At 43.4% G+C, this 20,780-nt stretch overlaps 1 protein-coding gene across 3 annotated transcripts in view; it reads left to right on the top strand.

The window, feature by feature from the left end:
- The first annotated feature begins 12,167 nt into the window (after window positions 1–12,167).
- RERG (RAS like estrogen regulated growth inhibitor) overlaps window positions 12,168–20,780 on the top strand; it is a 114,180-nt gene continuing 105,567 nt past the window's right edge. Inside the window, exons 1-2 of one of the 3 annotated variants that reach the window (XM_075757559.1) lie at window positions 12,168–12,327; window positions 14,036–14,210. In XM_075757559.1, the coding sequence (XP_075613674.1) occupies window positions 14,150–14,210 (61 nt within the window). In that variant the 5' untranslated portion in view covers window positions 12,168–12,327; window positions 14,036–14,149. Of the gene's footprint in view, window positions 12,328–12,446; window positions 12,603–13,060; window positions 13,171–14,035; window positions 14,211–20,780 lie in introns of those variants that run through there. The other 2 variants (XM_075757566.1, XM_075757575.1) reach the window with 2 other exon arrangements.

Genomic DNA, 20,780 nt, shown 5'->3' with positions numbered 1-20,780 from the left:
AAATTAAACAGCTTTTAGTAAATACAATTAAAACTCAGTCACTGAAACCCTATTGTAAGCAAACGTTTCCAACACTTGTTTTCAGATATTCCCAATTCATTGCATTAGATTGACAAAGCTTTTCAGACTTCAAGTATTAAACCAGGCAGCCACAGGATCTGAAGGTCCTCTACTCCACTTCTTTTTGGAAATGCTCACTCAGCCACTGCTATTGCCCTAAATAACAGAGAGAAAGCATTTCTTCTTGTGATTTGGCTACAGAGCTCCAATGCTGTTCTGCTACAGTCTCAGCAGTTTGAAACAAAACACCAACAGATTACAAAGAAGCCATTAACAGTCTTGTCCTTTTTTTTTTTTTTTTTTTTTTTCCCTCCTATGTATTAAATGAAAATATCCAAAGGCTCCTATCTAGAAATTTCTTTCCTGTGCCAGGATCTGGCTGGCTATCACATTTCAAAGCCTTACACTGCACACAGCTTGGTATGATTCTTTTTCAATGAATTTGGAGCTCATATGTAGCAACCATTTGTGGTTGATGTAACCATTAATAAATATTTCTAGAAGTCTGCATCCCTACGTGCCATCTCCTTATCTGGCACACAAGTGGAAAGACACCTGGCAGGGGGGTTATAAGTTTTAACAGGCAAAGGGATTAATTCCAAGAAATTAATTTTACATAGGGAAGCTAAACATCTTTGCTCCCTTTGTAAGCAGCGATCAGGACATGCTGCTAAGAGTTACGTGAACCAGAAATGAAGCTCTGCAGGCGTCCTGAATTACCTGGAGGATTCTTTCATTTTCTCCACTGACAACAGAGGGGCACTCAGACAGATCAGTCTCCCTTCCTAAAATGAAAGCCCTCCAAAATCATGAACCCGCATCCCCAGTTTTGGTTTAGGTTTACGGGCTAGAACTATTGCAATGCTTCTTTCTTCTTCTTTTTATTTTGAGGTATAAATTATGTTAAAACATGGAAAGCAAGATTTGATGAACAGCCGTGCTGCTAGTGTTAGTTTTCCACTACAAATTTTTGATCACTTAATATAACCTTCCAATTAGTCATGTGAACAATGAACAAAATCAGGAACACTCTTAAAAATATAGGATGAGTGTTCAACCCTTTGCACAAATGAAAGAAATGAGGGATAAATTTGAGCCCCATAAGGGAAATTTCCATGCATAAACAGTTATCTTAAGAGCTCAGTATATTTCTTCCATAATGTTAGTCTAACAGCGTTTTGATAGTTCAAAGCTGCACGTACAAGTTTCTGTAATTATGATTCAGAAGCAGCTTGCAAGCAATTAGTTTCTTTAAATTTCTTGGTCCTGTCAGTAACCAGTAACTTAATCGGTGTTTTAACACGGTAGATGGGCTGTAAAGAGTCGATTGCTTTGTCTCTTGGAAGGCAATCATTTTTACATTGGATTATTTTCAGAAGTTATTTTTAGTTTGGCTGGATTGTTAGAGTTTTGGTGCTTACGAGACTAACATAAATCAGAGAAGAAGGTGGCTTAATGATGCAGATGGCACAGAGCCATGGAATGCACATGCTGCCTGCCTTAAAAAAAGACATAAAAATGCATTCCTTTCACCATGGCATCCCCAGAAAACCTAAAAGGGAAAATATCCTTGTTGCATTTGAAATTCAGCCTAGGAATTCAAATTTCTAAATACAGACAGCTAGTTTGTGCCTTTTAAGAGGTGCCACCCTGAAACCCACGTTCAATAGCTGCGTGCATCTGGAGATGGTTGTTTTACTGAAAGGCTTGTGTTTGCCAGGGCGGTAATAGTGGGGTTTTGCACTGAGGACAATAGTGGACTTCCTTAAAGCCAAACTGTCTCCCTCACTCGGGCTCAAGAGAAGAAGCAATCAAACCCTTTATGTAGCTGCAGCTGATGATGGTGACTGTCTCAGATCTCATAATAAAGAAAGGCAGATGATAGTCTGCAAATAGAGCAGTTAGGATGTCCTTTTTTTTTTTTTTTTTAGATTGTAAAAGCTGGAGGAAGACAAAACCAAGAGTTATGAGAGACAAAGACACGTTTCTTGGGTGAAAAGCGCACAGGAGTGACACATACAAAGCTTTTCGGAACACTTCTGTTGTGGTCAGGAAAACAAACCATCATCCATGTGTACAAGGTTGTACCATAAATATATGCTATTTTTACAGGTTTCTCATTTTATGTAAAAACAAGAATGAAAGCCACAAACCCTCCTGGTAAGGCACATATGTAGAATACGAATACCAAATTTTGCACTCCTGGAGAAAAGTCCTACACCTCCAGCTGCAGGGCAGTCACTTCTTGGAAAATGTACTTTATAGGGATGGACCTTGAGACCTAAACCTTCAAGACTTCAGCTGGAAATAGGACTTATTTGACCAATAGTAAACAGCTCCATCTGAGCTACTCAACTAAAATCACTTCACAGTTAATGGGGGGGGGGGGGGGGGGGGGGGGGAGAGTGCAGAGTGCACCACTCAGTGCATCTCACCAAAATAGGTGACTTTGACCATAAGAGGAAGTAGGATGCCTCTGACCAGTCTCCAGCTAGGTGAGAAGGGTTGCTGGAAGTAGATTATACCAGCAGTAAGCTGTTAGCAGTGAAACACTGGAGCCTCCAAGATGCCTTCAGAGAGAAGATGAACTGCCTGTTAGAGGTAAATCCATGGATTGCAGAAAGTTAGATCAGTAGCTTAGACTAGACATGTATTAAATGGCAAAGATAGATGACATAAACTGCTCACTCCTACCATTAGTATTAGTGTCCAGAATGGAGACACTAGCTACGGACACTGTTCACAGCTAGGGATACTTTTCCCTATGTTATGTTCCAGTAACTAATTTGCTGCACGTTGTGTTCAGCCTGTTGCCTGACTGAATCATGAGTGGGAACAATATAGAGTAACCTGTAATTTTAAAGAGGGTGGAAAACTTGCTCCAATATACTTATATGACTAAGAGAAAACGCTAAGTGTCACAGACACACATCCGTATCATATGTGAGATGGGTGGTTTGGGCTACCTCAATTTGGCTGCTTGCTTGGAAACATCTAATATGGAACTAGTATTTACAAAATACTGGATCACTGTTCTCTGAACACCAAACTGGTATGAGATATGTCAGATTTAGCATCCACTAATTAAATCACTCAAAAGATGAATACAGATTTAATTAACAGTAATTTTAGACAACAAGACTTGGTGTTTTCAAAAGCAACCGGCAACTCTGGGTGTCTGATTTTCAGAAAATGTGCTTATGAATTCTTCATTAATATCATGATCTCTCAAAGACCTTCCAAATAGACATCAAAAAATTTGAAATAAAACTATCTCCTAATATCTTTTACAAAGACTTTTAGGTAAAGAAATGATAAACTCTTATGTTAACACTAATATTTACAACCATTTATGCTATATTCATCAGACTTGCTTTACTGAAAAGAGATATGCCACCATCCTCTGCTTTGTGCATGACACTTAAAAATATGTTGATGTTGCCCTGTTTTGTTGCAAGGACAGCAGTGACTTCTTGTCTTGGTGTTTCAGTCTTGATATGGAACGCTACAGAAAAGTCCTCATTTTTCTTTGTTACAAGAACTTCAGATTACCTCTGTCCTTAAACAGATGCCAGCAGAAATCATCTAGACCATGGGAAAAGTAATGTTCTTTGTGTCTAAGGATCCACTGTTTAGAATAAATTTAACCAACACCAGCCAAAATATTGTAAAAGTCTTATAAATAAGCTATTTCGCTTGACATATTCTTTCTCAGTGCCCATTTGCCATGCACCTGTATGCATGAAATGGCTGAACTACAATCTTGTGTGACGTTAGAGAAAATGTGTTATTTCATTCCTGAGGCAGCAAACTCAAGTAACAAATGAAAAACCCAATGTACCATTGCACAGGATGTTCATTAATCGTGCAAGGATATTGTAACTATGTTCATTGCTCTAAATTATGAGTTTCCTGTATTTTTTTTTTCTGGATAAAGCCAAACCAAAAAAGAAATTAAACTAATTTTAAGTATTAGCTGTAAGTATTTCAAAATGAAGCATTTATTTTTTTTAAATCTTTTGTCTGACTGGAGCCCAAAACATTTAATGGATTTTTAAAAGACATTATTATTATGGATGATACCATACTAATTAAGGGTATAGTATAGGCATTAGCAGATGCTGTTCCTTAAGGAGTACTTTTAATTGTATTCCTGCTATCCCACTACCAGTGGATACTGAAATAATGAGCATCTTAAATAAACTAGCTACTGCTTGGTTAGTTAATCTCCATAATAATGTTACACTGTTTTCCATGGGATTTGTGTTTATATGAAGATGGGAAGCCTGGGTAAAGAACGAGAGACTTAATCTCAGGTATTTATTTCTGCTGTTTTAATTGCTCCTGTCTCACTGAATCCTTCAAGCTTTGCCTTCAGTTGAGCAGGGAATCAATGGGAACTTAATGTATGCTTAAAAGATTTCTGAAATTATGGCATTACTAGTTGCTTTTTAAAATAAGTCCTTTCAGAGTCTCTCTACCTCACAGGATAATATGCCGAGAAATTTGGTTTTATAACATCTGTTACCTTCTGCTTGGCTGGAGGGTATCTCTGACCACTTGCCTCATTCTGTCCTAACAAACTTTTATGTTACTTTTTTAATTACTCATTTACAAATGGTGCCTAATGGTCTTTGTTCCTGACATTAACCTTTTAGTGCATACACACGGTCTCAGAAACTAGTTCACAGAAACTTAGATAAGTAATATGATAACAGTAATTAGTATACAAAAGCTAGGCTGATTAGCAATAATGATTTCCAGACGAGGACAGATTATCCACTAGCACCAACACCTCATGTCCTACAGCCATAGAGCAGCACAGAAACGCTCAACATCTGTCACCAGCTCCAAATAGCTCCTATCATGCTGAAAGAGCTCATTTTCTTCACTACCTGTGTCCCGACCAGAGAAAAGAGTGTGAGTCTGCTTGAAATCCTTCATTACCTTATACATAAAGAATTCAGGGACAAAAAGTATTTAGATGACACTAACATCACAGGAGCCAAGTATCTAAATAGCAAGCCTAACTGACAGTAGATCATCCAATCCTTGACTGAAAAATGTACTTAGTACTTTTCCTTCAAGACGTTTACATGATGTGTCACCATCCCATTGATGTGAGCTGTGCAGTGGCCATTCCAGTTGAGGAGGGTTTGGATGCACAAAAGTTGGTTTCCTACCCGAACACACTCATAGTCCTGGAAGACAACTGATGAATGTTGATAGATGGAGAAGAACAAAGATTGTGAAAATATTACTTGGCATGACAAGCAGTGGTCGTAACATATTTGTAGACAAACATTTGTCGAGTTGATTTTAGGGATTACAGCAAGGAGGAATTTTAAGGGCTAGATTTGAAGGAGGATAATGAATTATCTTTATATGAGCTCCTCCCAAGTGCAGCAGACAGGATAGAGGAAAGCACAAAAGCACATTTCTGGAGAATTTATAAACATTAATGGATTTTATAAACAAAATTGCTGTCTCTTGCACACAGGAATAGAAATCAGTGAGAAACCAAGGAAAGGATAAAAGTCTGGTTCTCTTCAAAAAATTTCTCATTTTCTGTTAATGCAGTGGTCTGAGTAAACTAAAATGAAACATTTCAGTTCTGGATAGCTTAGACAGAAAAGTTAAAAAAATTACTGTCACGGCAACAATTTCTTCACTTTTCCCTCTTTTATCTTTGCCCTATCTTTAGCCAGCACTATGTATAGGATGCCAAGTTGAACTTCCCCTTTTCCTGAAGAGCTCTGAATCCAGCCCTCCCCAAACTCACAAGTTTGTACCCTATCCATGAAGACCATATTGTTTTGAGGCAGGATGCTATCATTTTATCACACTGATGTTTTCCTAAACATAACTATATATTGTTTATGGCAAGGACTGCTATGATTGTCTTCATTCTACCCAGAGGGCTGCAGGGTTGGCGCTTTCAGCCATGTTTACGGATGCTCCGTGACAGCACCCTGTATCCCCATCCTGCTACCTGGCTGTGCCCTGTATTTGCACAATACCTTGCTGTACACATTACCAAACCATTTTAGGAAGGACACAGGCTGACGTGTCTATTTGGTGTTGGCCATGGTCACATTGCCACAAAGCAGCGTATTGTCACACCCTGCAAGGACAGGTAGACATGTTCTATGCTAAGAATAGCCCACACTCCAGATTTCCCTTGCAGCGTATCCCCGAGCTCCGTTAAACCCTACCTCTGAGAATGGGCTAGTACCTTAAGGGCTTGGGTAGGAACCAAGTCTGGATTTGATCAGGTATGGCTAAAGACTCTTACTTAAAACCCAGGACAGCCTACCTCTCTCCTTGATGTAAGTACAGAACTGCTTTATACAACATGAAACAGCCCCAGTGAAAGAAATGGGGTATATCTTCACACATACGTATGAACTGTGGTTGCCAAGACACTCTCCTGTGAAAGGGCATCCCCTGTCAAATCCACCGCTTGGCTTCAGAATGGGAGATAGAAGCGTGGCCTCCTGCCTCTCCGGGCATGTCATGATGACTGGCATTACAGTGTGCTGAAAGCAGATGTTCCTCAATCTTACCTCTGTGAACAGCCCTATATCTCCTACATCCTAGGTCTAAATATCCTCCAAAGTCCCAGCAGCCATTCAGTTTCTTGAAGATATTAACAATGGCAGCAATTTCCCCTTCCCATTCCCTTGATTAAACAGAGGGAAGGAGGTAGAAAAAAGATGAGAGATGTAAAACTCCAGATGTTGTCAACACCAATATCTAGTTCCACCAGAGAATTTGAACACTGAAGCAATGATGAATTACAGTGGGGTCCCTATGGCAATCCAGATTGCAATCATAATATCATTGAGGAAGAATAAGGGCTAGCATTCATTAACGTGAATAGCAAATGAATTTATGACAATTTCCACCGGTCCTTTCAAAGAACATGAATACATCTGTAAGAAATTAAGATGACACATCAGTGTAACTCATTCATTAATAAAGTCTGGTATTGCACTTTTATTGCAAAATTTGTTGCAACTGTTACCAGTGGTTTTTTATTCCATAACTGTACTTCATTAACATAACACAAATCTCTCTAGCAGAAGACTACTAACTAGTTTGCAGAATATTATGTAGGTTATTTAGTTATTAGTCCCAACTCACTTTGGTGTAGAAACTAGACTTCTTTGGTATCAAAGCAAGTAAGAATTTAATCATAATATGTACGAGAGAGTTGCAGTCACCCTGCTTTCCTTAAAGTTACACAGCAATTAATTTTACATTAATGAAAACCTATTAAAGGATCTCTCTATGATCTGAGTAAGTATGAAAGGAGAAATAACAATATCAGAAAAGCAAATCCTAAACAGAGAGCAAAAACAATAATAACGTACCAAACTGTGATGGAGTCAGTGCAGTCACCGCTGTATTCCCGTGAGTATGGCATCACAGCTTGCCCATTTTTAAGGGCAGGCTGTCAGGATACAACCTGGTCAATGGCACAGGTGAGAAGAAACACAGATTAGCAGGATTTATGCACTTCAACTTTGGCAATATGAAGAGTACCCATTAGCCATGTGTTATAAAACATGAGTTTATGCTTTGCTACTTTACTTAGCGTAGCTCCTACTAAGCCGTGCCTCTCAACTTTGCACATGTATCACTATTAAACACACGTGCTGTGAGAAACCCAAGCTGTGCATTTACATGTCTCTGTGCAAACGCGCCAAATGCTTACTGAGACAGAAGGCCTGCATTAGGACACAGCATCAAGGCATTTGCATGTGTGAGATCCACAAGGTGCTGTGAAGAGCATCCCATGTCCATCTCCAGTCCCCTGTTTTGGCACCTCCTGAAGCCAAACGGAACAAAATGTTGAAGCCTGGATTCTGTGGGCGACTCCGCAGCCCACCTTCAAGTGATACTAATGGGGAAGGTGTAGCTTCCTTGGCCACTCCATTCAGCCTGTCTATGTAAGGTTAAAAACAAACAAATGTTTGCAGGATTGTGGTCTTATTTACTACATCAGAAACAAACACTTATTAAGTAATAAAGCCTGCATCTTAAAAATAGGTGTTTGACTTTTCTTCTATATAGTAAGGAAAAAGCTGAGAGAAAGAGAAGTTGTAAATCCTTAGCGTACACTCAAGAAAACTCATCATTATAAACTCAGTGTTTCAGGAGCCATGAGGGAAAAGATGAGAAAACACAATATTAATTTAAAACAGCAGTACTTCATATTGACTACAAACCAAACTAACAGCAAAGTTCATCCATAATTTAATGACAAAGCTGGAATTTTTTTCACGGCACTAGATTAGCATAACCGAACAGATTTATGTATATTGCCGGGAGCCAACACAAAAACGTTTGGAAGATACTCTATGAAAATAAAGAAAACAATCTGAATGTTTCCCTGTAAAACTTCAGTAATAGCTGCAAACATTTGTGTTAACATGGTGTTTGGTAGTTTTTCTACTAGTTATCAAGTATCATCTCAGCTCTTAGACCAGTGCTAGAAGGAAGGGCAAAAAAGTAAACCAAGTCACTGCTGGGCTGTTGTTTGTGACAAGCATCCAGCTCTGACCAGGTGTGCTCTGCTCTAGAGCAATCCTCCCTGCAGCCTGGGCTGCTCTTCGGCAGCAGCAGCAGCGACGACGCTGTTGGGGAGCTCAACGCCCCCTTCCCTTACTGCAGGACAAGGAAACACTCCTGCAGTGCCACCAACGGCGCGATCTGCTCGACAGCTTGTAGACGTTTGTACTCAGCTGCACAAAGGTGCTCAGGAGGTGGAATGCCACTCATTTCCATAGGATTCAGAGACTTCGAAATGACTTTATGAAATCAGGTCTCTGTCATCTTTTCCTCTCTCATGAGTCTCATCAAACCCCATGGCTGAGTCTTGTTTCAGAAATTGTTGAAACCTGCAAAATCTATAATGGGATTTCCAGCTTTGGGGAAAAAATACCACACCTTCAGCATCCCTTTCCTGTTCATACATCCTCTTCACGTGTTAGCTGTTGGCCTGCAATGTCACACCGGTCCTCTCTTCCACCTTTCCAGAAGCAAATACCAGTGGCTTCCACAACAGAAACACCTCCAGGAAATACACCATAAGCAACCAGAAGGAAATTGATAAGCCAGTAGCAATGTTTGATAGTAAACAAGTAGCACCCCCAGACCAGACAGAAAGAAGACTCTGGACCTTGGCAACATTTAGATATCTTATTAAGCCATTAAAATATTATTTAGTGGTACTTAAAATAGTGAGCCTTTCTAAAATATTTCTGTCAACTGCAACTGCTTGGATGCACTTCTATTAATCGATCCTGAAGCAGAATTTTCCTTTGACTTAGATTCTGTGGCTTCACCTGTATTTGAAGTTGTCGGCATTTCTATTTCATTATCTGCCCCTCAGGTGTTCGCGGTGCTGGTGAACGGGTAGTCTGATGCTCTGACTGCAGACACTGGCTGACTGCAGGTATTTGCCAGACCACAAATAAACCAAAGTTCCTGCTCTGGACCAGTGGTGGGCATCTTCCAAAGCAAAAGGGATGCAGCCAGGTGTGGATAAGAGAGGAGCTAGGCCAGCTATAACCTTGCACCATGAGGTGCAGGCCCACGTTATGGACTCTGGTGTAGCTACACAGCCTGCAGCTGCAGTTTCCATGTTCGCAGCGTGGCTGGGCCCAGCCCTTCAGCAGCAACATGTCCGCAGCACCTGGGCTCACCAAGGGAGAGGATGTCACCTGCTCTGCCCTATTACAAGGCTTAGTGTTGCCCCAGGAGTCATAAAGCCACATGTGAACTCACTGATGACTGTGGCTAGACACACTTCACTGTTTTGACACCGTAGAGAAGGAGTCTACGAAAAGGAGTAAGTTTCCCCAGCCAATAATTCCCATAAGCCAGCTATTCTCTTCTGCTGGGACTGCTCCTTTTCCTAGTAAAACAAGAATAATATTTTTAAATATACCAAAGTGTTATTTTCAAAAATTAATTAAGGCTGTGAAACACTCTAAGTCACCAAAGGTGCAAGTGACAAGAGGAGAAATCTAAGACACGTGACTCTGGCAGGGTGGGAAAGGGGGTGCTCCTGACTTCTGCTGGATCAGGCAGGCTTCAGACTGAGAGCACACAGACCATCTAGGATCAGACCCCAGATACGTTCAGCTTTGCTTCCCTTCTTCCAAATTTTCATAAGACAGAAGGGCAGAAAAGAAACCTGCCCCATTGTTCAGGCAGTCAGTCACATGATGGCCTTCACGGGGAAAACCTTGATCTCATTTCCCATGCCAGGATAATATCCATGAGCACATTTTAGGATGAGCACAAGTGGCAAAGCCGGTGAGAAAATACACCATGTCAGCCACAACTACTGACAAACCATTGCTTATGACAAAGTAAAGTGGTCCTTGGTCCATAGGACTAAAACCTAAGGCTTTCAAAACCCATTTTGGGTAGAAAAAACCCCACCAAACCCATCAACATTATGTATGAGAAGCTCAGTGGTACAAAGAAAGCAAACAGCAACTGAAGTGGTCCTGGACCAGCCCTATGGGTCTCAACCATCTGAAACCTTTGCCTGTGTTCACGATTAGTGTTTACTAATTTCTCATGCCCTGGCACCAATAAGAGACTTCAGCACAAGCAGACTGCACAGTGACTAGGATTTTTAATGACCAATAAATTATCTGCTGCTTTGGAAAAAGCCAGTTATCGTATTTAATTTGACAGCCCCATGCAGGGTGAATTCCAAAGACACAAAACAAATGTCAGGCCTCGAGACTAACACACATTTCCCCAGATGCAAAATAGACACTCACCAGTTGCTCTCTTAGGAGAATGGAAAAAGCTAATCCCTCTAAATTATGTAAACCAAACAGAGAGTGAAGGCTTAAAGCCTCAGCATTTATTTTTAACAAGTAAAGCATAAACCACACTACTGCTTTCACATCTGCCTTCTAACTTTTTTTTTTTTGCCTTTGAATGATATGCGGTACAACTATTTTAGGAGCTGCTCCTGAGTGTCTGCAGCTGGCACAGCTCGTAGGGAATGGTAGGTGCTCATTTCTCCTCAGGACCGCCGCCCTGCCCCCTAAACACTTACCATGCTTTGTAGACAGACTTGGATCCTGGAAGATCTTTTCCAATCCAACTTTTATTTAATTTTGCAACAAGAAAGACAGTGATGGGAGAGCTATTTCTTTTACTCGCATCTCATTCAGATCTGGGCTGGAACAGAAACAGAGAAGGAACATCTACCGAACTCTAAGTGCTTTCCAGCTCTGGTTCACATCTGTTACTAGCGTATCTTTACATTACCAGATAGTTTAATAAACAAGGAAGTAAGAGTTGTCCGGTGAATTTGGTCCTATCATTTCAGAACTTGATCCCTGGCTCGAACGCTAGTCTCTTGGATGGACTGATGTAATTACACGGTTCATTTTCTCCATTTGCAAATTGAAATAACAGTGCTTTCCTTTACCATAAGCCATGCTGGGATGTAGGGAGGAAGAGCGCTGTGTAAAAAGTTGGCGCTATTGGAAAGCGGTGTGATGAAACAGTAACCTTACTGCCGCTTTGCTTGTCAGGACAGGGAGAGACTGTCTGACTACATGGAGCTATACAGGGTGGTACTGGGGAGCAGCACTAAGCAAATGAGAGGGAAGGAAGAGAGTACTTGAGATGCTCAATTAAGCTGCGGAGCAGACTTGGCCGGACCCGCTAGCAAGCACTTAGTCAAAATTTACGCATGTGAACAAAAGCCATTGTCCCACATAATTAAAGGCCGCGTTACCGTCAAACACGCTAATTACAGGGCTGAGCTCGCTCCTCCCGGAGAGCACGCCGGGCACGGGGTAACGCCAGCAGGAATCGACAGCGAGGGGACGGCGCCACCTCGCCCGCCCTCCGCGTCCCACCCGGCGCCCCCCGCCGCTCCCCGCCTGCGGGGCCCGTCGGAGCGCAGCGGCCCCGCGCCCGGCACCCACCGCACCGCACCGCACCGCACCGCACCGCGGCAGGCGAGCGTGCTGCGCCCGGCGGCCCGCAGGGGGCGCCGCAGTGCCGCGCGGCAGCGGCGGGCGCTGCGGGAGCCGCCGGCGGGCGGACGGACGGACGGAGGGACGGAGGGGCGGGCGGCCTCTCCGCATTGTGCGGCCGCGCCGCTGCCGCCGGCGGGAGCGCGGGCGCGCCCGGGGCCGGGCCGCCCCTCCCTCGCTGAGCGCCGCGGCGCAGCCCGGGCACCGCCGTGCGCGGCCCCTCCGCGCTGCTCGCAAGGAGGTGAGCGCCGGGGGGGGGGGGGGAGTGCGGTGCGGAGCTCTGCGCGCCCGCGGAGCTTTTCCGCGGGTGCGGGGAGAAGGGAGGAGCTGGGTACCGTGGGGAGGAGCGCGAGTGGGAAGATGCGGCGCAGGGGGCACGGTGCCGGCTGCGCGCGGAACCGGGCGTGCAGGGGAGCGGCGGTGCCCGCAGCCGCGGGAGCCGCTCTGCGCCAGGCGGGCAGCACCTGCCGGGACCCAGCCGGGGAGCGGAGCCCACCCGAAGTTACGGGGCAGGCGGTAATGAATCAATATCTACATAGAAATATAAAATATACCTGCCGGCGAGGGGCGGGCGGGGGTGCGGAGCGCCCGGCGGCGGGAAGCGGTGTCTGTGCGGGCGCGGAGCGGCCGGTCGTGCCGCAGGGGCTCGCCGGGCGCGCAGCCCCACGGCGCTGGGTCAGATACCGGCAGGCGACCGGGAGCTTCCTCGGGAAGGAAATACCGGTGTCCCCCTCCCACCCACTCTGCCAGGTGATACGGCTCCTGGAACACTTTGCCTTTCTAACTGTTCATGCACAGTCAGCGTGGTCTGATATTTACCGTTAGGCAAAATTAATCAAGAGCGCAAAGACCTCAGAGATGTTGGGACTCTTCTCTACGTAAAGTGTCTTTACTCTTTTTACAAGCTTTTTTTTTTTTTTTTAATAGGCAAAATCTCCAGGCGTTGATTTCAAGAAACATGTTTGAAACGTGTTTTGCTGTAGAGCGGGTAATATTAACATAGAGCTTCCTACGTCACTGGTAGAATTTGTGGCTAAAGTGGACACTTTAGCACAATGTCAAACCTTCATATCAGGTTGCAGTTGTAAGTAAAGTTCTACCCTGTTTTGAAGTCAGACTAAATTTGTGAGGTTTCAGTCAGGGCTGAGGGTCATCATCATTGTCACAGGTGACATTTTTCACCCAAGATCTTAAAGCATTTTACAATGACAGGTACTGTTAGGGGTTTTTTACTGTGCAGGTTAGAGAAATCAAGGCGATGAAGTGTCAGGTGACTTGCTCAAGGTCATGCAGCAAAGCTGTGAATATAGATAATTCCCATGTGGCCCATTAAAAGTGTATTACCAGAAATTCTGGCATCCTTTTTCTAACCCCACGCTTTGCCGCATGTTTATGTATGAGCTGAGGCAGCTTAAACAAGGAGCACTAGAGAACTTCTGGGTACAGATCTGCTTAGCAGAATGGGCAAGGTACAAGTGTTTGGAGGTTTTTAAGCAACTGCAGCTGAGTAAGAGAAACCTTTCTGGAAGTGGAGGGCTTGAGGAAAGATCAGCTAGCTGCAGGCATTATTAGTGAGTGCTTGTGGCTTTTAAATACATTCTACATAAAAAGTAATTCACTGGAGTTGAGGCAAATATACAGTAAATGTAAGCAATTGCAGCTAAAAGAGAAAGAAAGAATAAGGAACTTATGCAGAGCTGTGAGGCAGGTACTTCGGGTTGTTAAGTACTTTTTGAAATATTATAATGCCAGTGTGAAACAAACAGTGAGAGCTAGAAAGCTGAAGGTAGGTTTTGCACAAACACTGCCAAATGTGTCAGTGGTGTTACCGCAATGTTTAAAGCGGGAACGTAGCATCAATTATCATGACTATTTAAAAAAGAAAAAAGGGGGAGGTTGAGGGAGAGCCTGGCGCCTTGCAGCTCCATCCTCGTGGTGTTCTTCCCCAGGCTCTGCATTGACGTCACAATGACACGGTGAAGCCGAAGACAGGAGCTGGGAAAGGTTCTTCTGCTTCACTTTTGATAATCGAGTGAATTTGTAGCCAGCCCGTTCCTTCCAGCATGGCGAAGAGCGCAGAAGTGAAGTTGGCGATCTTTGGTCGAGCTGGTGTGGGCAAGTCAGGTATGTTTGCTGTCTGCTTTTTTCTCCTTCTGCTTGTCATTCAGGTAACTTTTTGCTCCCTCTATGCAGACAAACTCTTTGTACAAAAGACAGCTGTGACCTTATTCTTGTCAGGGAGGTCAGGATCAGGCCAGGAGTTCTATCTTTCTTGTTTTGTATGCTATTTTCTCCAGGTTCTCCAGAATAAAAGCACTTTTATTGCTTTAAAAAAAAAAACCACCACCAAGAACAAACTTCCCACCCCCAATTCAGTCCCACTTCTCATGAAGTGAGTGGCAAGATTCCTCTTTCCATTGGAACAGAATTAGTACTATTGAATTTGTCTTTTCATAGCTTGTGCTAGATGAAGGTATTTATATTATACTCCCTATCCTCTAAGATCAGATCCTCTGTTAAATATTGCATGACTTCTGTAATAGCTGTAATTCTGGTTGATTTCAGGGGGAAATTTTAAACTCAGCAACTCACAGAACTTTTATTCTCAGTGCTCTCTTGGATTTACGTATTTACCAGGAAACCAAGAAAATATGATGTGTAAAGTTTGCATTTGGAGAGATCTTTTGAGAAATAAACATAGTCTGGTGAGTTCATGTGGTAGAAACACAAGGGGGAGGCATAAATGTTAAAAATCCATTTCTACAGACAGCCTTTCCTTTGGTGAGACAAGGAGCGTGATGCGAGGGTTGCAAGCTCTCTCGGGTAGTTTGGTGGTGTTGCATTAACTTGACAGCTCCAGGACCACTCTAACATGTTCTTGGACCACAGGGATGAGGAAATAAGGAGACTGAGTCCAATCACGCTCCTGTCCCAGTTTGGGAATTGTAAGATACTGTTTATTTTAGAGAAATCTGCACAAGAGAAGCCAGGGGGTAGGATGTACTGGTAAGAGCATTAGGCTAGACTCTCAGCTGCTGTCAACCAGCTCTGGTTCCCCAAAGTTACTTTTGTATTACAAGTGCTAAGGTTCTGGCCCATAAACGTATTATAATTTTGTTAACTTTAGAACGGGTTGTTTATAAAAGCACATTTACCCAGAAGGTATTTTACCAGAATGCTATCAGAGAAGTAGCTCTGTCAGCCTTGAGGAAAAAAGGCGTATGTAAGGCAGAGGTTGTTAGATATTACACTGCTTATACAAAGACAACGCAGATTAAACGCTACCTTTTGAATAACATACCCGAGGGAATGCTGATAATATACTGGGATAAGTTTAAACTGCTCTTTCTCTCCTGCTGCGCACACCCCACCCTTCTTTTGTATTTGTATTTCACTGTCCTGTCCAAGTTTTGCAAATAACTTCAGTGGTTCTCCTTTTGGTTTGTCTTACATTCGGTTGACAGTTTCTGTGGTTGTCCAGTCTTTTGACTGGATTCAAAATAGTGTAAGAGGATGTTGAATTATTTGCAGGAAAACCGAAACACTAAAAGACTCCCCTTGCCCTGATATTCCTAATAATTTCAGAGCTTGTATTTAAAAAATAAAAACCTAGCAGTTAAGTGCTCAGTTCAAAAGCCTCACCAGCACAGGATCAACAAGAACCTTTTTTACCTGTTGCATCCCTGTTGTAGACTTTACTGTACTAGGATTTTATGGTAAAAATGTTTTCTTGTTCTCCTGGAACTGAGTGGGAGATCATTTTTAATGAAAAGCCAATAAAAACATCCTAATCCTTCAAAGTCCTCCTCCTCTCTCTCTTCCCCCCCCCCCCCCCCTTTGAGATGCAAGGAAACATTACATAAAATATGACTAAGGTCCCCTCTTTTTGATTGTGACCACGCATGTGAATCTGTGTGGAAATGAAGGCACAAATAAGCAGGCAGCACAACAAGGTGAATTTAAGGGGGCGGAGAGGCTACAGAGTGCTGTCAGCCACCTCGACAGAGCAGCAACCGTGCCTCCCAGAATCTCCAGCTTGCTTGTGAAAACCCCACTTGTATGTTCCCATGAAAGGATCCAATTTCAACAGCTCGGCCAACTCCAGAGAAATAAGTGTGTGTGTGGGGAGGGGGGGGTGTGTTTGTCTCCAAATACCTATTTGCCAACAGTAGCAACAGTGGGAGCTGTGGAAGTGCTGTTATACCTTTGCTAAAAGCAGAGCTGGACACAAAGTAGTCTCCGGATAGGTGGGTTTGGCGGATAAGTAGCCTGCTAGCTTAGCGTTGATAGTGTCTTTTTTTAGTGCAGCCATGTAATTCCCTGTGACCAGTTTGTAATACGTTGTTGAGGCAGGATCTTGCGGCCATAGGTTACTAGAGTGGGCTTGGCCAGACAGCTGAAAGATAAGCCAGACTCTAGAAGAAAGAATGCAAGGCAGAATACTGGAGCACGCTAGATACGTGCGATGAAAAGGAGACATTGGGTGATAAATAAGGCCACTGCAATTGCCAGAAAGCCATGCCAAAACATGGTCACTGGCTTGCTTTCTTGGCTCATCTTCGTTTGCTGAGGAAGAGCCAGGCCTTAGGTTCTTAATCTGTAAGTGGCTTCACCACCTGACAGCATCTGTGAAGTTACAGACACATATTGTAATAACCTGGAGAGGCTCCTCTTCCAGTTCCTGACAGAGTCTTTGGATCAGCGAGTCAAAGCAGCTATGAAGAAAGAAGTGTTGTGCTTCGGGACATGTGGAGAATTAAAGCTGTCCCTCACGCACCATGAAAGTCAATAGAACTGTTACCATTACTGAGAGCTGAAGAACATCCTAATCTTGTTGTTAATGCTAAACATCTGTTTAATGGAGTGCAAGATTCCTTGTTCTACTAAGTAGTCCCTTCCAATTAATCCAAGACTCCCAAACATGAGGTGGGAAACCAGAACGCTGTTCAGAAGTCAGAATAGTGATAGCATCTCAAAAGAGAGTTAAAGCTAGGGAAAACAAAACTTTTCTCCACTTTTTTGCCGCTTACCAAGTTTCCATGGTTCAAAGGTTTAAAAAACAAACAAGGAGAAATACCAAGTCTGAGTGTCAGATTTTTATTGTTTTCCTTCCTTGTCTTGTCTCCTCCCTGCCTGCTGGAGATAGCCAGCAGAATTGTGAATCAAATCACCTGTCCTGGTTTTTTTGGGGTTTTTTTTTTTCTTAATGCTGATCTAAACCTGTCAAGTAGAAAAGAGGGAGCAAACAAACTCAGAAAGAGGCACATAAGAGAGCTCTATTAAAACACTTGGTTCAGAATTACACTGAGTAGTAAATCACTAATCAGCTCAGCTTTCTTCTCGGCAAGCTCACCAGGTACGAGCATTCCAACCTGCTCTTGTACAGTGGACTGGATGCTCCTCCATTCACCCAGTTCTTATTGTATAAAAGTTGCATAAACATTGCTTTAAACTAGCTGAAAAAAACCAGACGAGGAGTTCTGCCTGTGCCAAGGAGCACTCTGCTGCTGCTGCTTCACTTGGGAAGAAGAGGAGATGCTCTGTGGGTGGGAAGGGACATTGCTAAGCCCTGCTATAGATAACAGGGCTGCACCTCCTAATTTGGGCCAGAGTCAAGCAGCACCGAGGGGGAGAGCGAGCTTTTAAAGTCTTTTTCTTTATGTTCAAGAGGAGATTGGAGGGAGTGGAGAATTAAAGTTTAAGTGAATTACTTATACATTGCTGTTTAAATTGTTCTTCTGCTGAATCCTACAGCTTCATTCCTATGGTAACAAAAGTTAGAATTTCCTAAATAGCTCCTTTTAAAAATACAGTAGTAACAATTAATAAAGACTTAAAGGCCTTGTTCTTCCATGTCATCACAAGGTACAGTACGTGCCCAGAAAGCTAAAGAGGAGTGAAAATGTATGAACCAGGAGGAGAAAAGAAGGGCATGTACTGGATAGCGCTGCGTGGCTGATGCTTTTCCAACTCATAACTCAGTTGACTATGAATGCTCAAAATACCTCTGCTTAGGAGCCTTTATATTTTGGCCAAAAAAGAGAGAATGTCCAGCTGCGGCATGTGTTATCCAACTTGCCTTTTTGCTGTGTGTGTGCCAGGCTGAATTCTCCAAGTTTCTGCGTTAGTGTGTATGGTGCGCCCAACCATGGCAAGATGTAGTTCTCATCTGTCTGGATGGGCTGCGCAGCTGCAGCTGTGGTATGTGACATGGAAGTGCGTGTGGTTTCTAATGGTGCTTAAGGGAGATGAAAGTACTAAAGCTCCCACAGGCTTCCCCCAGTAAATATGTGTCTGCTTCTAGGCAGCTATGCAAATCATTTTCTTATGCAATCAGGTACATGAGACACAGGGCTGTTGTCACCTTTTGATCCAGCAATAGCTCAGACGCTTGCATTTGGGCAAGAGGGTGATTGGTAAAGTGGGATCAGTAAATACCATCCTGCAAAGAGCCTGTCCCACCTCAGAAATTAAGATCTTACCAGCTTCAGTCATTTTAGCATTACAGTTGTGAAAGTCCTCAGTAGACGTAGATTTCTATTTGTTGGCTTGTGCTATTTTCCCTGTCTAACCCAGGATGGGAGAACATACTTGGGAGAAAGATATCTGGATTTGAAAGTTCCTACAGAGCAAATTCAAGCAACAGCCAAGCCAGAGAGGCCTACAACAAATCTGGGGATATGTCTGAAATACACTACCAGGGATCACTTCCCAGTTGCAAGGTTTGAGCATGTGGGGGATAGAACTGAATTCAGCCCCCCCCTTCACAAAAATGTATGGGTTACTGGGAAAGAAGCCCATTTCAAAGTGATTTTCTACTTTACAAATCCCTGCTCATATGCTTTCCGCCACTAGTTTCAGGGACTTTTGGGGAGGAAACATGAGTTATTAAGGAGTGATTAGTCATCAAGGTCACAGCTCTGCTAGTAAGGCAGGGAAAGCTACCACAAAAGCTTCAAAGTCCATGCTATACCGACTGATGTATCTAGGGAGGATTACTGTAATAAGGTGCCTCTGAAATCCAGAAATGTGGGTGGAAGGAGACTGTGGATTTTCTGTTGTTTTGTGGGTTTTTTTTTAAACTGGTGGAGTAGATCAGTTGCTTTTTTTCCCCTTTGGTCTTAGGAATGGCAATGACAATGAGTCATTATTCAGTGATCAAGTTCAAGACCCACTATGTTAATTGTCCCCTAATATTTTGCTGGTAAAGTACTCATTAAGCAGTCCCACTTTTTGCATACTCTGGTTTTACACTTATCAACCAGGTACAGGTTCACTGAAGGTACTGTGCATGTATGTGTATACGTACTAGTAGAAACGTAACTGTAATTACATCACTCTGGGTGAGGTTTTGTGACAGTTTCTCCCCCAGCAAGCACGCAAATAAGTCCCCCTAGAGCAGATAATATTGCAAGCAACTGGTGGCATTAACATGACCTTTCCACACTCCTGTCCAGTGGATGATACTGATGCCTATATGGAGGGTGAGCCCTGGGTTCATGGATCAGTGAAATAAATCACTGTGACCCATGAACGTGTGGCCCTGAGAGTCCTTGCCATGCCGGCAAGGAGAGGAGCTCAACACGTGTAGTTTTGGAGCATACATTAACCAAGTGTAGGGCTCTACTGGGATCAGCAGTACCTGTGGGCACCCCCAAGCATGCCGCTTGGAAAAGCCCTGCTGGCATTAGCACACAAATACAAGCTTGTAGTCAGCAGCTGCATGACAACCAGTCTTTCTTGGGCTTTCTCAAAACTGCATTTGTTGATTCTTGTTATGCTACCTGGGCTAGACACAGAAGCATTTGCCCTGAGTAGCAAGATGGTCTACTTGTTTCTGTTACCTCCTCCCTTTCCTCTGCTTATTTGCCTGTCCGTGGTTTACCATAGCCTTGCCCTTGGTGTAGAAATCATTTCATGCTCTGCTTGACATTCAATCTTCCTTCTGGCTAACCATGAAATAATAAAACGCAGAATTTCTCTAACCAAACACCAACATTGTTCATTCAAGCATAGCAGCCTTCCCTGTTCCATCTCATTTAACTACATCTGACATCGGCTCTACCTGCATCCCCTCTGAGCAGCTGGTGGCAGCTGTTAGAGCTAAGACTAGTCCTGCTGTTCTTTGTTTCTGTTTAGGTTGGGCTAAATATAGCCTGCTGTTTGATTACCAGGGAATGAATGCCAGGATTCAAGACTTCTGTGTGCAGCACAGATTTTTCTCTAGGCCTGTGCCCAGCCACCCCCTGCAGCACTTGCCTTGATAAGATAGCCATCCTTCCCACTTCTGTCTCCTGTAGTCATTGCAAAAGACAACCAAAAAGCTTCCTGGTGGAGTCCCAGGAATCCTCCGCCAACTTACTGTGAAGCGTTGCAGTGTTATGGTCAGTCCGCAGTTCCCCACAGGGTCACTGAATGCACAGGTATCTCCCTGGCTGCTGACCCTAATGGTTCCTTTCAGAAACGCTAAGATTTTTAATCTTCCACAAACTTGTTCTTTACCTCCCTGATATCTAGAGTCCCTGCCTACCCCTTGCCTTGCATATACTTTTTTTTGCTTCATTTTCTCCTCAGCTGTCACCCTTCCCTCTCCCCTTGCCAATTCTAGTACATGTTCCCTAAACTCTGCGTGTGGTGAAATCACTTCTGTTTTGTACTTTACATGAAAACTTTGCACTTACAGTTGCATTTTCA

This window comes from Balearica regulorum, chromosome 1 (genome assembly GCF_011004875.1).
Source record: "Balearica regulorum gibbericeps isolate bBalReg1 chromosome 1, bBalReg1.pri, whole genome shotgun sequence".
In the NCBI taxonomy this organism is placed as follows: Eukaryota; Metazoa; Chordata; class Aves; order Gruiformes; family Gruidae; genus Balearica; species Balearica regulorum.
The sequence above is the reverse complement of the archived record's forward strand: the minus strand, read 5'-3'. Positions and strand labels throughout refer to the sequence as shown.